Below are 12,279 nucleotides of genomic sequence, written 5' to 3' on the forward strand. Positions count from 1 at the left end.
TGCTGTAATGGCTTATCTCTTGTTGTCGTTCTTAAGTGTCTGTTTTCTTGGGTGGGAGGGGAAAAAATTCTGGTTGTGTTTTTCTGTCTAACTTCTCGTTGCTCATTCTATTTTCTTGCTTCAGGAGCTGACTTGGGCAAGTTCCTGGAAAGTACGTGTGAATTCTTTTTTTCCCTTCCCCATAACTGCTTGTTGCTTTTGTTCTTAAGAAACTTTTTAATGAACACAGATTAATTTGCTGCTTTGTGAACAGGACTTTTAGTAGACGCACAGTGTGATAATTGGGAACCTTTGTGAACAAAATTGGTTGCAGTTGTCACTAATAAAAGCTTTGCTCTGGTATTTTTGAGCTCTGCTGTTGGGTGTTGGCTTTACTAGATAATAAGAGTTTTAGTATTACAAGATACTAGAATGCTTGCCATTAACTTGGATAGGAATCCTTTGACCAGTTAGCTGATGAAGTGAAAATGTGTACCCTGATCAGTCTGGGGGGTGTCAACAGAAACGGGGTGTCCATTGCCCCTTCTGTGCCGTATTCATTCCATAGGCTCATGTATTTCTACAAGTTAACTGATGTCAAGGGTCACGTGTGGAAGTGTTAATTTCTTAATGTGATAAAAACCAAGTTTCTCTCTAATGGACAACTGTATTAAAAAGGAGTCAGAGATTTATCCATGGGAATTGAATGTCACTTCAAGCACGATCCGCTTCTTGTGTTGAGACTTCAATAGCCCCTTTTCAATGTCTGACACCATTGTGTATAAATACTAGGTTTTCATAATGATTCCAAGAGCTGCTCGGGCTCTTGCTGGCTCTGGATACATGAGGATACATGAATGTGCACCTGGATACCTTGTCACTGTGTTTCTCTTAGGACCTTTTCTGAATGGTTAAAGCAAGAGCATAGAACTAAAATGCAAAATAATGATGTTGCAGTGATTTGTTTCACAGGGTGATTAAAAAAATAATTTGATACCACAGTAAAAACTTGGACTCTTGCAGTTCCTCTCTTCACTACAGATGTTGATCTTAAGAGGACTGTGAAATAGGAATATCCGGAGATACTCCCGTTAGTGTGTTGTGTTTTTTTCTTGCCTTCCTAAAACATATAGTAAATGAAAAATGCAATCTTTATGTTGATGCAGGTAGGAAAAAAAAATGCTTGTAAGTAGAGACTTGAGTGCTTTACAGCTAACTTAATTTTCCCAACTCTTCTGCTGCATGATTGAGGAAAAGACTGTGTGTAAAACAGAAGTGCAAACACGATGATTTTTTTTTTTTTTAGGGAGTTTAGACTAAGCACCATTGTGTGTCAGTTCTATGCTTGCTGTCTCCAAAGGCCAGTTGCCTAAATGTGGTTCTGTCACAAAGTGGAGTTTCTTATACCTGAATGCGAGAAAAAGGTTGGGAGCTCTTTTAAGATCTATAGATACTTATTTTTTTTAAGACACCCCCCTCCCCCCCCCACCTAGCTGTCAGTCATATGGAACGTCTGACTGGGGCAGCTGACTGGCAGAAGAGGTGCTACCTGCCTCTGCTGAAGGATCCTTCTGTTTAAAGATAGAAGGGAAACGTTGATTCATAGCAATTGATGAGGGTGAGACAGGCACCTGACCATGGTCTTTTCTTGCTTCTCTGCCACTTCCTTTAAAGTAATTCAAGCTTTTTTTTGTGTGTTTGAAATACCAAGAATCTGAAATCTTATTCTGTCTATTTCTGTCTGATCTTGTAAGTTCAAGTAATTATCAAATATATGTTTATTACTCTTCATTTAGGTTTTTAAAATTCCTTCTGAGGGCTTTTAAGGTATGATTTTATGGCTTCTCATAGTCTCATATAGAAATAAGTTCCTTCTTCTAGCATTCTTTTTCCTCATTTTTCTGTGTTGTTTTTTATTTTCCTTCCTCTCAGTGCTTCTGCTCAAAGATGAGTGGAGATAAGCTATATTTAATTCATGATTATAGATAGAGCTAAGGGGCAGAGCAATAAAATTTCTGCTCACAAGTGTAAATGCACAGGCCTGATCTGCCTTCTCCTTTCTACATAGCTTACCATTGGATGCTCTGATAAGGGGGAACTCTGTTACTGAAGAAGCATTTGTGTTGAAAGGGACTCTGTTTGTGTGGATTTCTCATCCATTTAGTTTAATTCAGAGAGTGACATTTGAAAGTCTAGGTGTGTAAAATGCTGCAGGGGTGATGGTATTTGGTTTTACAGGAACAAAGTCACTTTTCACCCCAGCTTAGCCTCTCCTTTCCTCTGTTCCAGTCAACTCCTGAACATTTGTGTTTGCACAAATGATCTTGCTTGAAAATTGTCAGAACTGAGAAATCTTAGCGAGTGTATTCAAGGTGTATGTAAGTTATGAATGGAGTGAAGAAGAATTAAGTGTTTTAAATTATAAGGTCTCTACAACATTGGCCCTCTTGTGGTTGTTGGTAGTATATATGTGTGTGTATATGTGTATGTATATATATATAAAAAATCATGTAATTTATCATAGTGATGTTTAGTCTTTTAGCTCAGATAGTGGTGGGGGATGGTAGCAGACTGAGGTCTTTAATTTGCTTTGTTAGTAGCTGAGGTTGCCACAGTGTGTTGATCACAAAATGGTCCACTTCTCTTTTCTGTAGAGGGAGGGCTGCTGTCCGTTTCTCCCTAAGGTGGTTAAACATTCCTTGAATATAGAAACTGTAGCAATGGCTTGATGTGTGTGCAGGGAAACTAGGCTGCCACTGATGTTTGTATGTCCCTCTTGCGTTTTGTTTTCTTTGGGGATGGAGAGGATGCACAGAATTGTTTTGATGCATCTGAGGTTTTTCATCAAGAATGAAATCTGAGTGTGTGTTTTCAGGAGTTAACCTCTCCTGTAGTCCTTACAGCTTGTAATATATAGAAGCTGGATGTCCAGACCAGGATTGTGGAGGATACCAGGAACTTTATAGAGGTACTAGAGTGTATGGGTCAATGAGAAATTCTGATGGACATATAGAAAATTTTTGTTAAAATGCTGCCTTGTTGACAGTGTCTTTTAGATCATGTAGTGAGTGCTATGTGGGGGCTTTTTTTTTTTTCCTTCTCAGTTAAAGCTGTGCATTATGATTTTTGTCTCTTCTGCCATATATTTAAAAAAAGGCAGATAAGAAAGAATGATTACTTGATGCCTTCAATAGTGGTTCTTGAATTTGTCATTATAAACGGGTAAATGAGCTTATGTATAACATGTCAGGAAAATAAATGGTTAGAAAAATGCTTGTATGTTAAATAGGTGTTATTACAGTGAAAGCAAGCATGATGCATTGCATTTGTGAAGGTAATGTTTTGTTACTAGTGTTTGGTCCTTTTTATTTAGTAGAGGCATACTTGTTTCTAATCGTGGTTACTATGCAATATTTTTTCTTTTTTTTTTCTTTCCTCTTCTTGTCATTGACAAGAAATTTAAGTACTCTGCATTCTTATAATGAAGATACTGGTTTGTGTTATCGTGAAATTTGGAGGTTATAGATGCCCATGTGTGGATAAGATTGGGTAAAAGCATATTGTGGTCTGTGTATGGTGTAGTGAGCCAGGTCAGATTGGAAGAAACAGAAGGAAAGAAGATGCTGTGCACTGTAAAAATTTCTTTGGGTGAACTTTTACGATGGTGAATGGATAGGTTGATTTATGTAGCTTCAGACTTGGAGTCAGAATGTCATGTGGCAAGGAGCTGGCATGACTGGCAGGTAATGGATGTATGAGCAGTTTTGGGTTTTGTAAACCGCATGTGGTAGGACCTGAGTATGATTTGGGTTGGAAGAAACCAGGCTTTGGTAGTTGTTTGCTCCGGCCTCCTGCTCAAAGCAGGGCTGATGTCAGTGTTAAACTGAAAAATGCGTGTGATAGAAAGTGGGCAAGGCTGATCATGGAAGTAGCATATGACAAGGTTTTTAAGTAAAAGCTTCTAACAATTGGTTTAATAAACTGGAGGCCCAGTTCAACTACCATTAAAACCAGTGGAAGCTTTTACGTTAGGCTAAGATAATGCTGAATCATCTGTATATGTAATTTTCTCTATTTATATTAGGCTTTAAGAGTACTAAGGCAGGATCAGGTCATCACAAGTCAGCTTACAAAGAGGTGACTCTTAGATCAAAACAAGTGAATATCTTTAGCAATAGTAACATAAAGAGAAAAAAGTGATAAGCTATTAAAAAACATTGTAATTCATATGTAGTAACAAGTTACCTTCTGACTTACTGGTTGATGAACATACGTAACCTGATCCATGCACTAATTCTCTTAAGACCTTTTTGTTAATTTCTCAGTGTTGAATATTTGTTTCCTTAAGTATAGGACATTTCAGAACCTATGAGTAAGAAACCTGAAAGAAGGGGTGGGGGGAGAGCTCCAAAGAAAGTGCTTATGTAAACGACATTTAAAAATAAAACCAGAAAACTTCACAACAATACATCTGTTCATTCTATTTATGTTTTCAGTGAAGGTAGATTGAAACTTTGTTCTGCTGCTTTGAATAGATGTATGGGCTGTATAATGCGTGTGACGAGTGTGAGAGTGGTGCAACAGTGTGATTTTGGTTGCTTTTGTGTAGTCTGGCTACTGGCCTTGTTGAGGAGCAGGTCAGCATCCTGACCTCTAACGTCTTGTAGAATGCACACACTAAATATTTACCTACCAGCAAATTTTGGATGTATAAGGTAGAGAGATGTGAAAGTGATTTTTTTTTTTTTTTTTTAGTTGGAAAACAAGAATGCTGGCAGGATTTTGGTATAGGATTTGGAATGAGAAGTGGTTTGTGTTCCAGCCAGTGGCAGGGCCAAGGGTGTGGTCCCCTGGCTGCTTGGAACTTAATCGCTGGTGTCTGGCTTTGGCTGGAAGTCTTGTAATAAAGGTGGAGGTCACACTGCTTTCTTGTGGAGAAACTGGGGAAAGCTTTCCTGTTCTTGTTTTCAGGTGAAGCAAGAAGTGAATAACTTTCTAACCACCCAGTTCACAATAGTAGGTAGGAAAGGAGGAAAACATCTGGAATTGTGATATTTCATTTTCCTTTATTTTTCTTGGATTGTGTTAGGTGTGCATATCTCCCTAGGCTCTTTTGTCATCCTGTCCCAGAAGAGTTTCAGTGCCTAGTTCTTATATTTGTCATTCTTGACTGTGGTATAACATGTTGCAAGCTGCAGTGCTCCATGAAGCTTTACATGGATCTATATGAAGTGAGTAGGGGGATGTCAGTTTGGTATTGCCATTTGGGAAAGTCATGGGCAATTTTTAATAAAAAACTGCTGAGAGATCAAAAGACTTTTGCAATGATCTGAGACAGGAAGGTTAGAAGACTTCAGGAGATCTAAAAACCTAACTGTAATATTAGAGGTGTAGTTTCTGGAGAAGTGGATGGTTTAGACACTGTTCCCTTAGGAAAAACTTCCTCTTGGCACGTGAAAATGCCTTGAAAAATTTACCACCTTTTGTCAGGATAAAGGCTTGATGAGCCAGAAGGGCTTATTGTGTAGCATCTTGGGTAATGTGACTAACGGATTTTTTTTCTGATTAATTTTTTGTTTAAACTAGAACATACTTTTTAGAAAATCATTTAGTGTTCACCTGAAAACAGCTTACTTTATCTCCGAATGTCTTGCTTCAGTCCCTTCACTGAATAAGCTTGGGTCTTCAGCCTTTTTTACCTGCATGATACTGTACAGACTGAGAAAGATAGTTTAATGTTTCTCAGAGCTCAGTAAATAGAGTTTTAGTGTGAGGGGGTTGTTCTTTGTTTTGTTTTTTCCCCCCACTGTAAGGAGTATCTATCACGTTCAGTTTTGAACACCTGCTTTATCTTGCCTTTGTTGGACAACAGAACAGGACCCATCAACCCAAAATCCACTCTAGATTTACTCTGTATTTCCTTATTTCTGTGTTCAGTATTTAGATCATTAGTCAAAGTTGCATCATATGTTCCTTTTCAGCTGATTAACATGCTAAATCTCAGACTGCTTTCAGGACTGTGCTTGTCCAGAGTAGTTGTATATCACCTGTGTTTTCTGCCTGTGAATCGTCTGACTGTATGCTTGGCCTTGTTAAATGCAAGCTGTTATACTGGACCTAATAAATGAATAACTCGTAATGGTATTGTTGATATGTCATTTTCATTCTTTACCATATCCATGTTTGTTATCCTCAGGTTTTAGAAGTTTTGTGGGCCAGTGTGACAGATTCTAGAAAAGTAGAGGATAGCTTCTTGGGTTGTCCTCCGGTTTGAGAACATTTTGCCTTCTGAGATGTCCTGTAGATTTGTTAGAAGAAAGGTTAAAAAAACAATAGGTTGTGATGGTTTGGGACTTTTCATGTGGTTCTGAATGATTTTGCCTATTTTAGCATTCTACTTAATTGGAATGTCCTGCAGAAGTTAAAATGTGTTTTGCCTACTTGCCTGAGCAGTGAATTACAAAACTATATTTTGATTAAATGTGTTCCGTAACTCCATGTTGGCTGGTCTTAATTATGTTAGTGTCCTTTAATCAGTCTTGTCTGCTTTAGCCGATGATTAGTGTCAAATGTAGTGTAGCCACCTGAGTCATCCTGTTTACCACTATACTTAAAAGGTGGCTTGCATACAGTGCTGAGTATTCTTTAATATTTCAAGAATTAGAGAAAATCAGTGTTAATTATTCAATCAACCTGTTAATTTTCTTTTAAAACACAGTTACTGGCTCTGAAATTAGCTCTAATAGTAGCCTGGGGAAGGTGAAGCCTTTCTTGTGGAAGGTGAAGTTTTATTGTCTTGATATAATGGTAGTGTTGCATGATGAAATACTGCTGTTAAATTTCTGTTCCAAGTTTATTTAAGGAGAACCCAGTTCCTTGCACTTAAATTTGCTCATGTTAAATTTCCATTGTGTTCTTTGGTTCTCAAAATTTTCAGACAATTTCTAGACTAGAAAGGCTATTTGAAACCTACAGCAGCAACAGAACTAGCTTGAAAGGAAAGGATATTTTTCTATATAAACACCTCTGATGATACAGTAGACCACTTCATAATAAGGTGGCTGTGTATAGGAAGGATCAGTGGTACATCTTTTTTCCAAGGTTTAGGTTTTCAAAGTTAATAAAAAACTGAAGCAAGCAGCAGCCCCAGAGCTATGCACTGTAGTCACAGTCCCAATTTTATATATATATATATGTTTTTTTAGGTTGTGGTTTTTTTGTTGTTGTGGTGTGGGTTTTTTTTTTTTTCTTCTGTCTTTTGGAAAGGTTAGATGGGCACACCTGAACGCAGTCATTGCCTAAGCCCTCAGCTTGGGATGCTAGGAATCAGTTTATCTCCATCCAAACCAGCAAAACATCTTGGCTAGACAGATTGCCCTATGGTACAAACTGACAGAATTCTCTAATAAAAATGTAGGAATTTACCATTGCCTGAAAATCTGTTGTGTAAAACTTGAGGTTGGGCAAAGTCTGGAAAACATGGCAGTTCAGATTTTTTTCTTGCCTCCTATATGTTTTAAAAGGCTAAATCTTGTGACCAGAATGTGTCACAGTAATTCTGTATCTTCCTTAGATTTTTTTTGATGGAAACATAATCTTATTTTAACACACAAATTTAGCTGGTAGAATCAAGTTCCAGCTTGTGTCTGAAGCAGATATTACTGAGAGATTTAATAGATTTGTCAGGTACTGAATAGCAAGCTTAAAATATAATTTAAAACTCCATGAGCTTGGTAAACAACCTTTGTACCTAAAGCAAACCAATGAAGTAAGTTGAGTGTTGCTGATAGTAACTTCTGCACCTGTAATATTACCTGTTAATTGTGAGTGAAAGCCACTTAAAGGCTTAATGTTATTGGATTACACTTTGTGTCTGTTCAGAGGATGGACTTCTGACTTCCAAAGTACTAAGCTGCTGATAGAATAGAGAGGGTATTTCTTCCCGTGCCAGTCCACAGGCTGATGGTGGGATTGATGTGATTTCTTCTCTTTCCAGTCCTTGATGCTGATAGTGGGTTGGTGGCTGTGGTACAGCCCCAGGAAAATGGAGTCCCAGTTCCAGTTTATGAAGTAATTCCACATTTTTCCCAAATATACAATAAAACTGCAAGTATTTGTAGGGTTGCACTGGCACTTTGGTCTGATTTGAGGAAAACATTGGAGAAAAGGCTTCTCTTTGAAGGAGTGGTGGAAAGTCCTCAGGTAGGATTTTTGTCCAAGCAGTGGTGCTAATTGGACACTGTCAAAACATGGCCTCATTTTCTTGCTTCAGCTTGAGGCTGTCCCTGTGTGCTCTTATCCATATAAAATCTGCAGCTGTGCATATCCCTCAGTCAGTAGCCATTAATTTGTAGAAAATCTTGATTTGCAAAGCTAGCAGTTCAGAAAGGGGCTTTTCCCTTATCAAATCATATCAAGGAGGAAATGCGTTAGCAATGTGTTGTGATTTGGCATCCTTGATTAATAAGGGGCAGCATAGATCAGAAAGACTGAAATTAACATTTTGGTTATTTCTATTGAAGCTTAGAGTCTAAGGAAGCTATCTAGATAATAAGCATCTATCATGATATAAATCGGGTCTTTTACTTGGTCAAAATAGTTAAATTTATGACCTGATCATCCATTCCCTTCTATTAATTCCTCACTCTTTTTCTTGCTCCACCCTGACTCTTCATTCTCATGATGTAAGTGCTGCATAGTCCACCCCAGCTTGCCTTTCCGGTTAGTACAGCTTCTCCTTTGCACACCAGCTGTTTGTGTTGTGCAGTTTCTGTCAGAGATTCCTCTCCAGTTTGGCTTCCATGCTCTCACCTTCGGGCTGCTGCTTTGTGAACCAGCAGAAACAGCACATGGTTTCTGTGTTCCATGTCTTGTCTGCTATGACATGGATAAGTGTACTCTTGCACACACAGTCTGGTGTTCTTGAGCCCCTCTTTCCTGTTCCATTGACCCCTTCCTCCCAAATTGTTACCTGTTTCCAGGGTGCCTCCTCTTCAAAGGTTTTCTCTCAGCCTTACCTGTAATGTCTTTTTTTCATGTGTGTTTTGTTTCTAGGTAATGCTGCTTGTAATGAGTAAATTCATCTGTTAAACCTACCCAAATAATACACAGTTCAGTTTTTTTACTTTTTTTTTATTGTTCAGCTACAATTTATCCATTTACAGGTTGACTCACTTTCAATTCAAAATTCATACAGGCAAAACTTCTAGGGAGGAAGTAATTTAGCTGAATGCAATCTGAATCTTATCTGAATCCTCTTTCACAGAAGAGGAAGCCAGCAAAGAGTTCCCAAAACAAACTGTGATGTCCAAAATGAGGGACAAGGAAAACCATTTTGCAGTTCAGTGGGATGAGATTAGCAGGCTTTGAGTATGCTTGTAGATAATAAAATGCTTTGGAATCTAGTAGAGAAAGATGACACAGTATCCTCAGGCTTTGGGAAGGAAACATAGAGATGCTGAAGAGGGTGGGGCTCAGCGGTTCCAAAAACAGCAAGCTGCTTGATCCTAACTGGTTTTTAGAGCTTTATCTGTGCATCTGATGCTTTTCAGCTGTATTTTCATTGTAGTTTAACATAAAAGTGCTAGCCTTTTTAGTATTACTGATACTAAGCTAGCTTTGATGTTAGAAGCTAAAGATCCCTGGTGATCCACATGAGTTGATGTGAAACCTCTTCCCCCCTGCCACACTGCAGCAGGATTACAGGCATTGCAAGAAGTGAAGGGACCAGTCATCCAACTAAGGCTAGTAGGAATTGTGTTAGAGGCTTGTCTCTCCTGAAGTGTGCATGTTGGTTTGCTCGAATTGCCCCACAGTATTTTCACATAGTTGGTGTATGTCTTCTGTAGGTACCTAACCTTGTCTTTTGGTTTTTAGAATAACGAATGGACATGCTATGAACATTCTAATGAGCTGCTGGCTGCTTCAAAAAGGCAACCCAAATCAGACCAGAATCAAATTAGGCCTGTGGGAGTGGCTGGATGTTTTCTGTATTAGCTTTTGGCTAATGAATCCCATTTCATTATTTAGGGTTATTGTGAAAATCAAAATATGATTTGTATATAACTTACACTGTATATGGGGGAAAAAGTTAATGTGGCATATAGTAAAAATGCATGGGCCAAATGTTGGTTGGTAGGTTTAGGCTGCAGAGAGTTTTACAGATATTTGTAATCTTGTGCCCCAAAAGATTTGGGTAAAATCTGCTCAAGCAGTTTTAGCGTGTTTTGGGTTTTTCTCATTTTCTAGGTTTTAGGATGTTTGTTATCATTTTATTTTTGAACTAAAATGTCATTACTTCAGTAGTGCAAATATATATATATATTTTATATATATATAAAAATGAAAATAACAGCTCCTTTGTTTTTGTCTTTTTCTTCAGTCACTAATGCCCTTTCCGTTTCTATCCCCCCACATTTTATTTCTCTCATCCGTCACCTTTTCATGCAAAGTATAGTTAAATTTATGGAACTCTTTATTCAGTCCTTGTTCTGATATGGCAAAGCTCCCTACCAAACATGTATTTTTATGGGTTCTTGAAGGCTAATCAACCAGTTTCTGCTTGAAATCCGTTTTTGTTTGGGCTTTGGCTACAGTGTGCTTGATTTAAAAAGAAAAACAAACCCCCTTCCTTTGCAGATCTGGACTTTGCCATTGCTGGAAGAAAAGAGGAGCTGTATTTTCTTACTGCAAAAGACACTTCAAAACTGCCTGGGATGTACGTGGCTCTCATAGACAAAACTTCATAGCCTTCCCTTAGTCTTGTTCTTTCCCTCCTGTATGGTTTCGTGTGCGGTCATCTGTAGAGTCTTGGTATATAGGAACTTGGCCTGACCTTCACTAGCACTTTCAGGACCTTGACTAATATGAATTAAAGTAGCTGAAGTCTCAAGTCGTGCATTTTTTTTGCTTAATAAAACCAAGAATGAGAGAAACTCTCTCATCTGCCTGCAGATGTAGGAGGATGTCACAGCGCTGGATGTACTCAGTCTGTAGAGGGCTTATTTTCAAGAATGAGCAGTGGAAATTTCTTGAATACTGTGCCACTCAACTGGCAAATCTTTCTTGCTGTAATTCTAGTGAGGCTTTTATCCTCTTGTAATTGTCAGGAAGCTGCAATTCTCTTAATTAAGCATTGCTGTTCTTGCAGAAGAGGATTAGGCATCAAATTCTCCATGTTTGGTTGTCTTGCAGTCACTGATTTGAAAAGGGGCTGTTGGTACAAATTGTTTCTTCAGACACTCTGATCCAGGTTAAGAAAGAAATCTGGGGAAGAGATCTTGATGCAGTTATTCCTGTATTAGTAAATTAATCTGTGTTAAAGAGTAGAAATGGATCTCTTAAAAAAACCCAAAAAACCAAACACAAAAAAACCCAACCCCTAACTAAATAAATTCCACATGGTCAGTTTTTTTTCTTTTTTTTCCCCCCACTTCTTTGCATGGCCAGATGTGCTTTTGTATTGTGAAAAAATTCATGAAGAACTGTATTAATTAATCAGTTTTCATAGAAACCTTTTTTTATTTTTCAGATTCACGCTTCTTAAAAAAGAGGAATATAACAGGAAAAAATGGCAGCAGAAACTCAGACACTTAACTTTGGGCCTGAATGGTGAGTTTTTCTGTTTTGAGACTCTGGAACCTTGTCTAAAACTTAAAAAGATGATTATGAATTTCTGTCCTTTGGGACTGAATTGCTTATATCCCACTCAGTCTTACAGTGTCTTTGTTCCACACTGCTTCACCTCAGTCCCTGGCCAGTGACTGAAAGCAGTATTTACTTTTTTAGTGTACTATAGAGTATACATACATAGTATACTTAGTGTATATATATATGTTTAGTATATATAAATAATACTTTTAAAATTGGCATTGTGTATGATATTAGTTGGGTTTCATGTTACGGTAAATGTAACATTCACGTGGCCACCGAGTATCTGAGGGAGGAATGATATTTATGATCCATGAGGCATGATCTTGTGTCAGCTGTTAGCTTTCCAGCTTGTCTGACATGCATTGTTCTGACTTTTGATAAAGAGTAATTGCACAGATGTGGTTATTGGTCAGTATTTGTTCCAGTTTCTTCTTAAAAGTGTTGGTGGATGTGATTATAGGAGTTCTGGATGGTGTGGTTTCTGAAGAGTGATGTGATCCGTACATGTTTAAACGGAGTGTGGAGGGGTTATAGGAATATGGAATTGCTGTGGAGCATGTGATAAAATTATTACCAGAGTAACAGTCACTATTGCTGACATATTTGTGTATGCAGTGTACAAAAATTGGAGAGTATTTAACAAAGAAG

The 12,279-nt window shown here is 38.0% G+C and overlaps 1 protein-coding gene across 12 annotated transcripts in view; it reads left to right on the plus strand.

Annotated features, from left to right (window-relative positions):
• The window catches only part of GIGYF2 (GRB10 interacting GYF protein 2), a 75,901-nt gene that overhangs the window by 1,032 nt on the left and 62,590 nt on the right, over positions 1–12,279 (plus strand). For 10 of the 12 annotated variants that reach the window (XM_061354506.1, XM_061354511.1, XM_061354514.1 and 7 more), the window contains exon 2: positions 11,510–11,589. In XM_061354506.1, coding sequence (XP_061210490.1) covers positions 11,549–11,589 — 41 coding nt within the window. In that variant the 5' untranslated portion in view covers positions 11,510–11,548. Of the gene's footprint in view, positions 1–124; positions 152–10,637; positions 10,697–11,509; positions 11,590–12,279 lie in introns of those variants that run through there. The other 2 variants (XM_061354507.1, XM_061354510.1) reach the window with 2 other exon arrangements.

Source organism: Neopsephotus bourkii, unplaced genomic scaffold (genome assembly GCF_033783945.1).
Source record: "Neopsephotus bourkii isolate Nb327-2 ecotype Australia unplaced genomic scaffold, CSIRO-AGI_Nbou_v1 NB_739, whole genome shotgun sequence".
NCBI classification, from domain to species: domain Eukaryota; kingdom Metazoa; phylum Chordata; class Aves; order Psittaciformes; family Psittacidae; genus Neopsephotus; species Neopsephotus bourkii.